Source organism: Candoia aspera, chromosome 5 (assembly GCF_035149785.1).
Source record: "Candoia aspera isolate rCanAsp1 chromosome 5, rCanAsp1.hap2, whole genome shotgun sequence".
In the NCBI taxonomy this organism is placed as follows: domain Eukaryota; kingdom Metazoa; phylum Chordata; class Lepidosauria; order Squamata; family Boidae; genus Candoia; species Candoia aspera.
In genome coordinates, this window is record NC_086157.1 from 13,039,531 (window position 1) to 13,052,397 (window position 12,867).

Sequence of the window (12,867 nt, forward strand, 5' to 3'; positions counted from 1 at the left end):
GGCATCGTATTTTAGCATGGAGTTAAAGAAATTGCAGCAAGTTTTGAGAACAGAAATGAAGATTTATATGGAAAGTTGGGAACCTCCAATCCCAGAGCTCTTTGCAGCCCCTGAAATTCTTTTGTTCACACCAGATGAATATGGTGTGATTTTCTGCACTTTTTAATCTTTGAATCTCAGTGTAACACCCACAATAGGTATATAACAATCCAGGGGGGAAGGAGGGGACAAAATGCTCAATATCTTAAAAAGGAACATTCCCATAATGGAATGGCCACTGGGTTCCCAAAAACACTTAAGTGCTGCCTCTTGTCCCAATTCTATTGTGCGTGTTTAGCCTGGAGACAAGCAGATTGATTTGACAACTGCCTAAAAGGAAAAGGAGTTTGTCGAACCAATTACCTAAGACTATGATTGACTCCCTCTTTCTTCATGCACTTAAGCAGTGTCTGGGCAGCTATTAGTTGGGGATGGTTTAATTTTAATTCATTTACTGAACTGGGATTGGACTATGTCTTTCTCTTTCAGTTTTATGGCTTTAATATCCTGTAGCTTCATGAAAAGGATCACAAATACCTGGAATCCGAGAGATCAGCATTCAGCCATTCACATTATGTGTGCAACAGAGGCACATTACTTTCCCAGGGTACCAGTGATAGGCACTCTTTTTGATGAGAGTTTGGTAAGAAGATAATAAATCTAACTAGTATGATCTCTCTCCCAGAGCATTGCAGCAAATCACAGTCCAGCACAAAGTATAGTTATGAAGTTTGAGAATGAATGCAAAGTACCACATCCTTACCCCATGGGAGGGTTATCTACAGGATAATAAAAGAAGTCAAGATGGTGAGGAGGATCCAGGTCCTGCCCCCTTTTGCGGGCAGGAGATGACACACACAAAAAAGGGACATGGCTTTGATCATACGGTCATCCCTGCCATCTTGACTTTTTGACTTTCCCTATGGATGCCCTTGCCCCATGGTTTGCTCTCACACTTTCCAAAACCTTTCCAGTAACTTCACTATTCATCTCCATCCATTATCTTTAGTGGCAAAATGGTGAGGTTTGTTTATGTGGGAGGAGCCAGGAAGAATCTGAGATGCTAGTTGTGGGACAGCATACAAGTTTAAGAAGCTGCTGCTACGGGCCATTTGATTGACTGTTGGAAAAGTTGATACTTCCTGAAATGGTTGTACTGTCTGGAAGATAGCATACAAATGATTTGCATTACAGTTGCACTCTTTAATAATTTTTAAAGAGACAAATAATGAAACTGTTGATTCATAAGAAAGGAAGTGATGCTAAGAAAGTAGCATTAAAGATGTTTTCTGGTTACATTTGTAGATGCCATGTTCCCATGAGGACACACAAAGAGAGGATTCTGTAGAAAAATAGACAGAAGAAGCAGGATCATGAGCAGGTGTTAGGATGCCAAGAAGTGAAATGTGGGAAAAGCATGATAGGGAAACTCACAAGAAACAGTGAAAGAGAATGTAGTGGTTAATGATGCATCAAGTTGATGAAAGATTGGAACTAGACAACACTTCCATTTCATTTTTTATGTTGATACATAATGAAGCAACTATTGTATTTCCCAGTTTGATAATGAGAAGGCATTTAATAATGGGTTAATTTTGGCTATCCAGGAAAGGCAGGAATCTCGTCAAGTATATTTTTGTTTTAATAAAACTTGTCCTGCCTGCAGTTTCATTGCTGAACTTTGTCCCTGTCTTCTGTGCACTCTCTTTTTCAGCAGAGGTTAAAAAGCTCTTTTAAGTGCTTACATGGTCCAGTCACATCACTTCAGTCAGACATTAATCTGAACATGTAGAACTGGTGGGTGGGTACTCCACTAGGTCTACCCTTTCCATAATTTCATTCTCTTCCACTCATCCATTCCATCATTCAGTTTAGCTTGTGCAATTCCGTTTATCTGATGTTTGATCACACCAAACTGGAAAGGGGATTTCTGTTTACAGTATTATCCACTCAGCCAAGGAGGACTCTGGATGGGGTACAATAAGGTCAGACACCAAAAAGCAAACAAACCCCCCAAAACTATGAAAACACCTGGTAAACAGTTGAAAATTTCCTAAGTACCCAATACCTTCAGTTATGCTAAAAGCCAAATGTCTACTGAGACAATGCTATTTCAGCAAGTTTGTGAAACATCAGTAGGATAGAAGCCATCTGTACCTTCAGGAAGAAGGTTTTCCATGGGATTGAGGCTGCAACTAAGAAGACCTTTTGCCTGGTCCACACACCCATGTCCTGGGAGGGGACTTTCTCTTGATGACTAAGCCACATAGCAGATTCCTCTCCTCTCCTCTCCTCTCCTCTCCTCTCCTCTCCTCTCCTCTCCTCTCCTCTCCTCTCCTCTCCTCTCCTCTCCTCTTGCTGCCTGCTTGCCAACAACTCAATTCTGGCAAGATGTAATAGCCAGTACTTTGAATTGTACCTGCAAGTCTAATGGCAACTAATGCAGTACCTTCAAAATCAGTGTCCTAGCTTGACAGGATTGTAGTCTGGCTGAGTGGCAGTCAACTTGCTGACACTAGAGCTTTATCATGAAGGCCTCTTTTTAGGTGTGCTACCAGCATTCAAACTCATCCTAATACTTCATGGATGCGATACTCTGATTTATAGTGTAATTCTAGCAGAAAAGCAGGTGTCTTTGGTTTTGTGGTGGCCTGTGTTCTTGGAAATGGTTATTTTAGCTTTTGGGTTTTGTTTACTTTAAAAGTAAATTGGAGTTGGAACCAGAAGCCATTATGATAAGACAATAATTGTTGTTATATTGTGATTTCTGCCATTTCTGGGTGGTAGTGGGTTAACCTATTACTGGATGTGTCTGTGACATGGTACTGGGAAGAGTCTTGTACTTACCTTTCTGCTTCAAGACCCCACTAGGCAGCTGCTGTCTGTAAAACAACAGTAAAATACAATTTTGCTAAACTCAGCCATAACTTTATCTTTAGGAATGCATAGTACCCTTCAGTGAGGTCTTTCAGTATACAAACCCAAGGGCAGGCATCAGATATTTTCACTAAAGTGAAATATTCAGTGAAAAAAGTATGATAAAAATGCTCTTTATTTCTGGTAAATTTGATAAGGAAATTATTTCCTTATACTGTACGAGTGGCTAGTTAATCTTTTAGCTCAGATAATGAGAACCTTTTTAAAAAAAAACAACTCTTTTGTTCCTTCTGTCTGTCACAGGTTCAGAGGACTGGGTCCAACAGTGATTGTGTGTCCAACAACTGTAATGCATCAGTGGGTGAAAGAGTTCCATATGTGGTGGCCGCCATTTCGAGTTGCAATTTTACATGAGACAGGTTCTTACTTGAACAAAAAGGTGCCTGTTTTTTCATTATTCTGTTAACTTCAGCCTTTCAAGCTTTCTTTGTCTTTTATTAAATAATATCATTTAGGAGCAGTTCTTATTTATTTCAAATATTTTATCAACATTTCCTGAATTTCCCTTATGAATGTTACTCATAAGCAGTATTTTAGCTGTTTCTTATTTTTTGGGAGGGGGGACCTAGAGGTGGTATTTGCTTTATTCGTGAAGCGCCTTAAGATTCTACATTGCTTTGATGTCATGTCCCAAGGGGCATGCTGTATTGAAGATTTCACCACGGGGTAGTTCAGGCTAGCTGAAACTGTTTTTATAAATCTCCTCCTACTTCATCCTCCCTCACTTCTCCATAAGGGACTACTATTGCTTAGAGCAGTGATGGCGAACCTATGACACGCGTGTCGAAGGTGACACACCATGACATTTTGGGTGACACACCAGCGTTCGCCAACACCCAACAACTGCCACGCCCTGGGAAGCCGCAGCCGCCCCGCCATCTCCAAGACCCCTGCTGCCCTGCCCTGCCCTCTGCTGCCCTGGCTTATCTGGCCATCTTCTTGCACAAAGCCAGTTCCTGCTGAAGCTGTTTGCAATTGGTACGAAGGGGCGTATTTGAGTGAAGGGGCGTGCTTTTGCTGGCTTCATGCAGAGCTTTTGTTGTCGCTGTTCGGGAGGGGTGACACACCAGCAGAGTCAAGTAAGGCATTTTCCGAATTTTTGATGCACCGAGCCCAAAAGGTTCGCCATTGCTGGCTTAGAGGGCATGACTCTTCGGTTTCAGTTTCATAGCCTTGAGAAGCTTACACAAGAAGTAGGGCCATTGTGGAATGCCTTTCCACAGTTTTGGAATGGTGCATTTGGCACATTTGCTTCAGGCATTCCACTTTGGTCAATGAACACCTCTGTTTTGACTGCTATTTGTGATTGCTTCATGATCTCTGGGTGTAGGGAACCCAAGCATTGGGGTTCTTATAGTTAGCCCTACCGGTATATATTCCACCCTTGCTCCTTCAGGTAACAGGAATATAATTGTACCAAATTTGGTTCTGCCCTCAATAGATGAACCAATACTTACTTTCTGGCTATCTGATTCTCAGAGTACATTTGAAGGTAGTAAATAAGTAAGAGCATACAGAATGAGACCATGAGTTCCATCAGGTACTTTAACCCAATCGGGCTTAATAGCTGGTCATCCAGTATTAATGTTTCATTGATGCAGTCTGGTGGTAAAAATTGGTAACTCATGATCCCATGCTTGCCCTCCCCCTTACTCTTCATAGTAGCCTGCATCCTGGAAGGAGGTTGAGAGATGTTGATAGTTTTTATTCTGCCAGCCTTGATCTCACCACCAGAATTCTCTGCTCCTAATAGGACCAACCACTAGTACTTTCTCAAGTGTAGGATCAGGCCTGAGATAGTGTAACACATAGTTTCTTCCCTCTGTTTTGGGAATACTAATTGTCAAATAGGTTTTATTGGGTAAAAAACAGAACTGTTTCAGATGTTGATAAATGGCATATCTGCAATGCATTGCTGTAAATCAGATGTGGATTTATTCTTCCAGTATTGTATAGTTACTCGAGCAATCACTCATGTGCAGAAACTGACATTCCTTGATGTTATAATAGATTTCAGCTAATGGGGAACACAGCCAAGAAGAGCATATTAATCCTTTATGCATAGCATTTTGTCTAAAATCATTAGAATTGTGCTTGGGATTTTTGTCCAAACTCTGCCAGAAGTAGGACAAGCCCAAACTATGATAATTAATGTCCCCATTCCTGGTGTACTATTCAAGGTGTTGGACTAAGAGCTGGGAGACCCAAATTAGAGACTGTCCTCAGGTATGAAAACTCACTCGGTAACATTGGGCTTCTGTACTTTCTCTCAGCTCTACCTACCGCATAGAGTTGTTGTGTGGAAGATAGGAGGAAGTGCTAGATATGCCACATGGATCACCTTAGTGAAAGGTGGGATATAAACCTAATAAACATACAACTTGCTGTGTCCGTGGTCAGAAGGTGATTGCAAATCATTCTTATTAAGCTATCTCTGAGGTGTCCTGTACCATAGTGTGCAGTAAATACGTTAAGATAAAAAGACATTAGTTTCACAATTGTGAAGCAAATATAAGAACAGGATATTCAACAAAACTTTAAAAAAGTTCTGTTCAAACTGAATCAGATCAAGATAATAGTGTTAAGAAAGGCCCAATTGATCAAGCAGATGTATACAGTATTTTAGTTGCGATTATTTTATAATACAAGGTTTTCATAGGTTAAAAGGTCCAAATTATCCCTGTAATCCAATATTTTCTTATATATATTGCAACTTTAGGGGGAACATACGTTGACATTGATCCCTGAACATACAAGGTCTTAATAATAGCCAGGATTTTAATGGAGTGAAGTAGTAGTTTTCATGCAGAACCTAAAGAGAAGCTGAATTCTGAAATGCCTTACTCCAACCAGTGACCAATGTTAAAATCAAGGCCCAGGGATCCACCTTTCCAACTATCCTATAAAATAAATGGGGTGAAAATCTCATGATGTCCTACTAAATTTTACAGGCTTAGTGAAAGACCACTAAGTTGGGTTACAGCTGTTGGTTTTGATTTACTTTCCAGGAAATGTAAAACATGTCATTAAGGAAGCTCAAGGTTTCACAGGAATCATCAAGCCTAACACTTCTTCCCTCTTTGCCATCATCTTGCCTCCCTTTCCTCTTAGAGTCCGTTTTTCTGACGGGATGAGCCTGGCGTTATGGGACCAGTTGTGGAACAATATTTAATAAAGAAATTAACTCGGCAGAATTGAACTTCCATTTAAGGAGAGGCAGAAAGGGGGAAGTGCCAGCTGGGAACCCGTTGGATAGTTGTCTCCACTGAACCCTGCGAGCCCATTTCCTTTTCAGTATTTAAAAGATTTATGGCAAATTTTACATCACCTTAACCTGAAGTGGAGAAGTGGCCATGATGAATTGCCTTCCTGTGTTTTCCTTCATTGTCAGCACAACTCCTTGTTTAATAAAGTTTTGGCTTGAAGGAAATTTTAATTAATTACAGCTTCAGTAAAACCTGAGTAGGTCTCTGCTGTGCTGTGCCTACAGTGAATGGCCTTCATGTGCCTGTGTTCCGGCTCCTGTTCTCTCTGCTGCCTGACAGTGTGATTTATGAATGTTGTTTTCTACCACTGCACTGATTGCCCTCTAGGAGGGATTGGTCTCCTGAGCCTCTGTAATAGCAGCAGCACTTTCGCAGAACATCTTTTAATGACAACATTGCAGCAGCCTTCTGTAAGTCAGGATAATTGCAGACATACCCTATTAATTGCAAAATCTAGGAGAGGTTACATATTTTACAAGCTTTTAATTTGAAATCGCCTGAGATGATTTGTTCTAGATCTGGGTAGAGGTTTCTGTAGTATTCTGCCAGAGTCCATTGCCACAGACCAGGATATAAAGATGCATAAATGTAAGTTGAAAATGTAACTGCCTTGGAGTTACGGTTTCACTGATGGAGTGGCAAATTTTGTTCCCTGAATAAGAGGCCTCGTGGTTTTTGAAGAGACTATCAAAAACACCACTGATGGGAAATTGGTATTACTTCATAAACTAGTACTTAGATTTCCTCCTTTGGAAACAGCATAATTTACAGAGCTGGTGCTGTGATGCTGAAGAGGTCTTCCAATAAATAAATAAATAAATCTCGTAGGACGATTTGTGGCCTGGACAGCAGGTAATGAATTCAGAAGTACAGAGGCTCTCTGAGGTAGAATTTTCAAAGAATACATTCAATCATGATGATTTCTGCAAGCTGCACCTTTTCTGTTTTTTAGAGAGAAGTTTAAATAACTGATTTTTATTAAAAACATTGGTATCCATATATTTTTGGGTGGGATGCAAACTGCAAATTGTCAAACGTTGCCTTGAAGGCTAATAATAGCAGAAGATAAAAGTATGGTGTTTAAACGGGCTGGACGGCTGTCTGTTAGGGATGATGTAGTCCCAGATTTCGTCACTGAGAGGATTGGACTAGATGGTCTCTAGAATCCTTCCCAACCCATACATTTAGTGATATCTACTTTTCCCGCCATCATTATGTTTAATTATGGCTTCTCAGTTCTGTGTATTCCTCTGTTTGAAGATGAGGTTGGGGAGGTGGGGGGGTGAAATTACAAGTACTATTTGTTTCTTTATTGTAACCTTATCTGCTAAAAAGAAAAAACATGAGAAACAAACTTACATTGTTTTGTGGATGGGAAAGAAAGAATTTGAAGGAAGCAGTAGACATCCCTGTTGAGGCAAACAGCTTGGATTTATTTATAATCTCATTTGTTTCGGGAATTGCTAGTCAGGATCTTAATGGTCCTGTTTACACAGTCAAAAAGAATATAAGAGATAAAGATTACTTAGCTGCCCTAATAACGGTAATTTTCTTGAAATCAATGACTACTTGACTTGTCTGTTGTAAACTATAGGTTTCTATAATTATAGATATATTTGGAACACCTGCAATTTTACCACAACCCTGAACCAAAATGATCCTATAGGAACCAATTATTGAACCAATATAAGATCCTATAAGAACCAGTCCTGTAGAACCAATTATAAATTCCAGTTTTGCTTTTTGTGCTGTACAGTAGAAGCTCCCCGCTGAGTTCTGTGGGATACAGCAAGCAAGCTGCAATGAGAAAAAGTGACCATACACAACAATCACCCCAGCTCATGACACAAACAATACTAAAGTTGGGCAGAGTTAATTCCCTTCTCCCAATATTCCTGGCCCCATTCACTTAAACTTAGCAAACTCATAACATATGGTGATGGCAGCAGTCATTCATGAGAGGTGCTGTATGTGTATATTGTATAATTCTTGTGTCTGTAGGTATACAGATTTGTCTTTAACCCACAAATAAGTGAATGCAAATTTACAGTTGTCTTAAATTGAGTCTAATGAATGGATCATTTTCTGCTCCATTGATAGCTCTGCCTTTCTTCTGTGCCTGAGAATTATTTGTAAATTGAGATGTTTGCTTTCCCAGAAGTCGTTTTTGCCTTAGCCTGTCTTTCCTTTGTTGGCCACTCATGTTGCTTCTTCACAAGCTTCTGCAATATAATGCCATCTGTCCACTGTTCAATAAATGAAGCACCACACTAAAGAGCTATAAAATGCCCAAGGCATAATCTATGTTGCATCCTCCTTTCTCTGCTTGCCAGCTTTTCTTTGTACTTTTTTCAGTTGCAGTTTGAAAACCATAGTTTATGCCTTTGTGCAATGTGTTTCATCACCAAACCATGGTTAAATGAAACATGTAGAGCTTGCTGGGTGTAAATCTTGAGAGGCCCCAAGGCTATGCGCAACTCCCAAAGGCCTCTCCAGATCCAAGTTTTCCTCATGAGAACTTAGGTATGAACTAAAGTGAGATAATAGTTCTGAATTGAAAGAGGATAGGAACAAGGTTGTGGCTGGGATGCAAAATGATGGAATAGTGTTTAAGGCTTATTATTGTCTGTTTGAAGTGGCTTGAGCATGTTGCTTAAGCCACCATCATGTGCTTAATGTGGATTAAGGGCAGGTAAGAGTGATATTTCTACAACTGTGGCCATGGACCAGGGGAGATAGAGCATTGGTAGAGCAACAGGCTATTTGAGAAGAAAAGACAAATGTCTCCATGCTGTCCTCCTTTCTGGTCGTCCCACCATGTCTTGGCATCTGAGTCATTCTATCAAGGTGCTTTTCAGCCTAGTGGTTACTTAATGCCATCTGTTGTCATAGATCATCTTTGCTTAAGGCCCTCTCCATCTCGGCCAGGGTTGTACCTTGTGATGATCATAGGAACACGCCAGGGATGTGGCAAAGGCAGTCTTGGAGATGGGACTTCAGAACCAGTCTGAGGTCACTGTTGGGTTAATACTGACTCACTGCTGTCTGTAGAAATGTTCCAAGTTGTTACTGGCCTTGTATGTAGAGCTTGACATGCTTTTTGTATTGCATACTTGGTTTTGCAAATGGCCACTTTGTTAAAGTAATTATCACTGACATGTACTTTCTACATTGCATTTACAATGCCTATTTGTGATGTAATTCTTCATGTGGCTGATTTCCCTGTGAATACAGTCCATGTAGTCATGTACTGTCATCACCATAATCCTTATTATTCTTTAAGATCTCACAAGGCTTTGTTTTTAACTTGATATATGGTAATTGTTGAATTGGTTATGCAAGAAAATAATAGATCCTTCACAGTTCAATAATTTTAAAAAAATGTTTTTGCAGGTGAAACTAATTCGTGAAATTGTGGCATGCAATGGAATCTTGATAACTTCCTATTCTTATATTCGCTTGTTACAAGACAACCTCCACAAGTATAACTGGCATTATGTGATTCTAGATGAGGGACATAAAATTCGGAATCCCAATGCTGCAGTTACACTTGCTTGCAAACAGGTATGATTCTTAAAAAAAAGCAGGAGACGTGTATTGTCTTGGATTGTTATCTGCTGCCTGAAAGCCCTCCAACTTCTGTTCCATTAAATAATATCCAAACAAGGTATGATATATAACTCTTAAAAATAAATATTGACATCTGTGCATATAATTCGGATGTAAAGAATATATGCAGCATAGATTATATATAGGTAACTATTGCATATATAATCTTGGTAATTCTTGATTGATTGTGAATATTCCTTGGTTTTCTAGAACTAACATAAGTCTTCATATGTTCCACTTTCTGGCATGAGATATATAATCAAAGGTGAATGTTCTCCTTGCTCCTTCCTTCAGGCTGTCCAACACTTGCATTTATCCATCTTATCTCATTTTATGTCCATCTTTCTTTTCTGAAACCTGTCTGTTCTTGGTTCATTCCTTTCTTCATGGATTACTCTATTCTTCTTTGTAAGACCTTAAGCAAAACCTTGCTTAGATGAGGAATTGGGGAAATAACTTGGCAGTGTGTACGTTCTGAATAATAATAATAATAATAATAATAATAATAATAATAATAAATTAAATTGTATGCTGCCTGGCTCACACCAATTCTTCTTCCTCCTCTTCTTTTAATATTAGTTTATTTTTTAATTTTAATTTAATTTTCATATCAGCATCCCAGAGTTTTTAAGATTTTCAAGTGAACCTACTATTCTTATTACAAAATTTTTGGGTAATACTGTCAGGATTCCTTTGATTTTAAATGAAGTAGATGTGTTCCATTTCCCAAATGAGGTTAATAAGTGTAATTAATGAGTTCTAGTAAGCTTACTAACTAAAGTTTGAGCTTGACTCTTTTGAAAATTGACTAGCACTTGTGACTAATCCTTTTTCAAAGTATATTCAGCAACAACAGTGTTTCCATCCAAATCTCTAATTCTGTAAAATCCTTTATCTCCCTATTCCCTGCATTGAACAAATTTATCCTTATGCTTAAAAAGAGGATGATTGAGGAAATGGGAGAAGAGGAAATGTCAGGACTCAGGACTCAGCTATGTTTCCACCATTTCCAGAGAATGTTTTGCTTTATTCAGTAGGGAGTCCAGTGCTTAACTCACGTTGTATCTTTACATATTATTTGAATTATAGGAAAATGTTTAACTGAAAAACATCAAAATAATGTTTTGAATTTGGTAGGCCTAAATCTCAACCATACTTTCTCTTTTGTTATATGGTCTTGTTTGTAGGGAGTTTTTTAATAGTTAGCTATAAATTAAGAGAAAATTATTTGCCGTGCATGAAATTGCGTAGAAGGCAGTGGAATTGAAAGTATTTCAAACATAAACAGAGAAAGAATAACCATTTTAAGTGGACTAATTCTGCCAAGTGGTAATAGTGGAAGCTGTTGCCATGATTTTAGTCCATTTTAATCTTGCACAGTACTTTTGAAGATATTATACCCACTAAAATAAGATTATTCAAGCAGAGTGCATTTCGGTATGACATGGCAATTTTTTTTTCCTGTTGCAGTTCTCCACCCCTCATCGAATAATATTGTCTGGATCACCTCTGCAGAACAATCTCAAGGAGCTCTGGTCCCTCTTCGATTTTGTATTTCCAGGAAAATTGGGAACACTGCCTGTCTTCATGGAGCAGTTTTCTGTTCCTATAACCATGGGAGGATATTCCAATGCCTCTCCAGTTCAGGTAAAGATAAGAATGGTGGTTGTGTCCATTGAAAGTTCTTTTATAGACCAATAAAAGACTGGAAACTCTTTATAGATTTTTTGCTGAAAATAAATAAAAATGAACTGCTGATTTCCAGATTTATTAATTAAAAAGGTTTGTTTGTGGGAAGAAGGGAACTGATATGCAATATGGGAGGGTGGCGAAGGTAAGTGCTATGTTTGTAACTGCTGCAAAGAAGATCAGAAGTCGCTTCTTTAGATATCTTTCTTTTTCTTACTTTTTTGTTATTCTTCACTTTTTCTTTTACCCACTTATAATCCTTTTCTGTTCCTTCTTCTATGTTTCTGTTGTTTTTTAAATCTTTGTAAAATCTTCTTTTAATAAAAATTGTTTTAAAAATATAAAGTTCTTTTATAGACCTAGCATGTATATTCTCATGCAGTCCTTAAATATATCTTAGGCATGTGTTCGTTACACAGAAATAAAAAGTGATAGCATCAGAAAGACCTAGTTGCAGTGTATCAGAATATAAATAAAAGAAAAAAAAGGATAGCAACTTTGTTCAGTGGTGACACAAAGCTTATATCCAGTAGAGTAAATATACTCACTTTAATGTAATGGCAGAAAAAGAGGGATGTTAGACCATTAAAGGTGAACAAGATTTTATACAAGTATAAAATAGCAAATGAAATTTTATGCAGGTGTAATATGGCGAATGGCTTTTAAGAGGACCCCACATATCCCATGACAGGCCCTGCCCCTGCCTGGTGAGAGGAGACGAGAAGGCAGGGTGCCACGGCTGAAGGCTGCTGCTGTAGGGATCTGCGCTGGGCCTTTCCTGAATGAGCCTTTTTCTGCACTCCATTGCAGAAGTCTTTTACTATCATTTTTCTGCTAAATTTGCTAAATAGCTTGTTTTACAGCCAGATACCAATGTTTCCCTAATTTCTAATAACTAAAGATTAGTGTATTCATATTCTCTCTTATCCATGGATGTGCTTTTTTGTTTGTTTGTTTATTTTATTTATTTATTTTTCAGTTTTCTATCACCGCCCATCTCTCCTGAAAAGGGGACTCTGGGCGGTTTTGTTAAATAGCCTCGAGACTGTAATTTTTTGCCTTTTAGGACTGACAGGTGAGCTGTCACAACTTCTGCTCTGTCACGTCAGAGGCTGGGAAGAGAGCACAGGGGCCTTAGGGCTCCTCCTCCATCTGACTTGGGCTCAGCTTCCCAGCCCTGCGGTTTAAAACTCTGGCCACATCTGTGATCACTGGAGCTGGGGTCATTCCCTCCGGTGCTAAGCAACTATTGTATCACTTGTGTTCCTTATTTTGAACTGAGCAGGAAAAGGTGCTTGGTTTTTGGTAAGAAAATGTATAAATCATT

At 38.9% G+C, this 12,867-nt stretch overlaps 2 protein-coding genes across 2 annotated transcripts in view; both read left to right on the top strand.

The window, feature by feature from the left end:
- Window positions 1-12,867, top strand: part of CXCL12 (C-X-C motif chemokine ligand 12) — a 277,761-nt gene that overhangs the window by 197,742 nt on the left and 67,152 nt on the right. The window lies entirely within an intron of this gene.
- The window catches only part of ERCC6 (ERCC excision repair 6, chromatin remodeling factor), a 62,323-nt gene that overhangs the window by 29,599 nt on the left and 19,857 nt on the right, over window positions 1-12,867 (top strand). Inside the window, exons 8-10 of the mRNA XM_063304616.1 lie at window positions 3,220-3,355; window positions 9,636-9,806; window positions 11,322-11,498. Of these exons, the coding sequence (XP_063160686.1) occupies window positions 3,220-3,355; window positions 9,636-9,806; window positions 11,322-11,498 (484 nt within the window). The remainder of the gene's footprint in view (window positions 1-3,219; window positions 3,356-9,635; window positions 9,807-11,321; window positions 11,499-12,867) is intronic.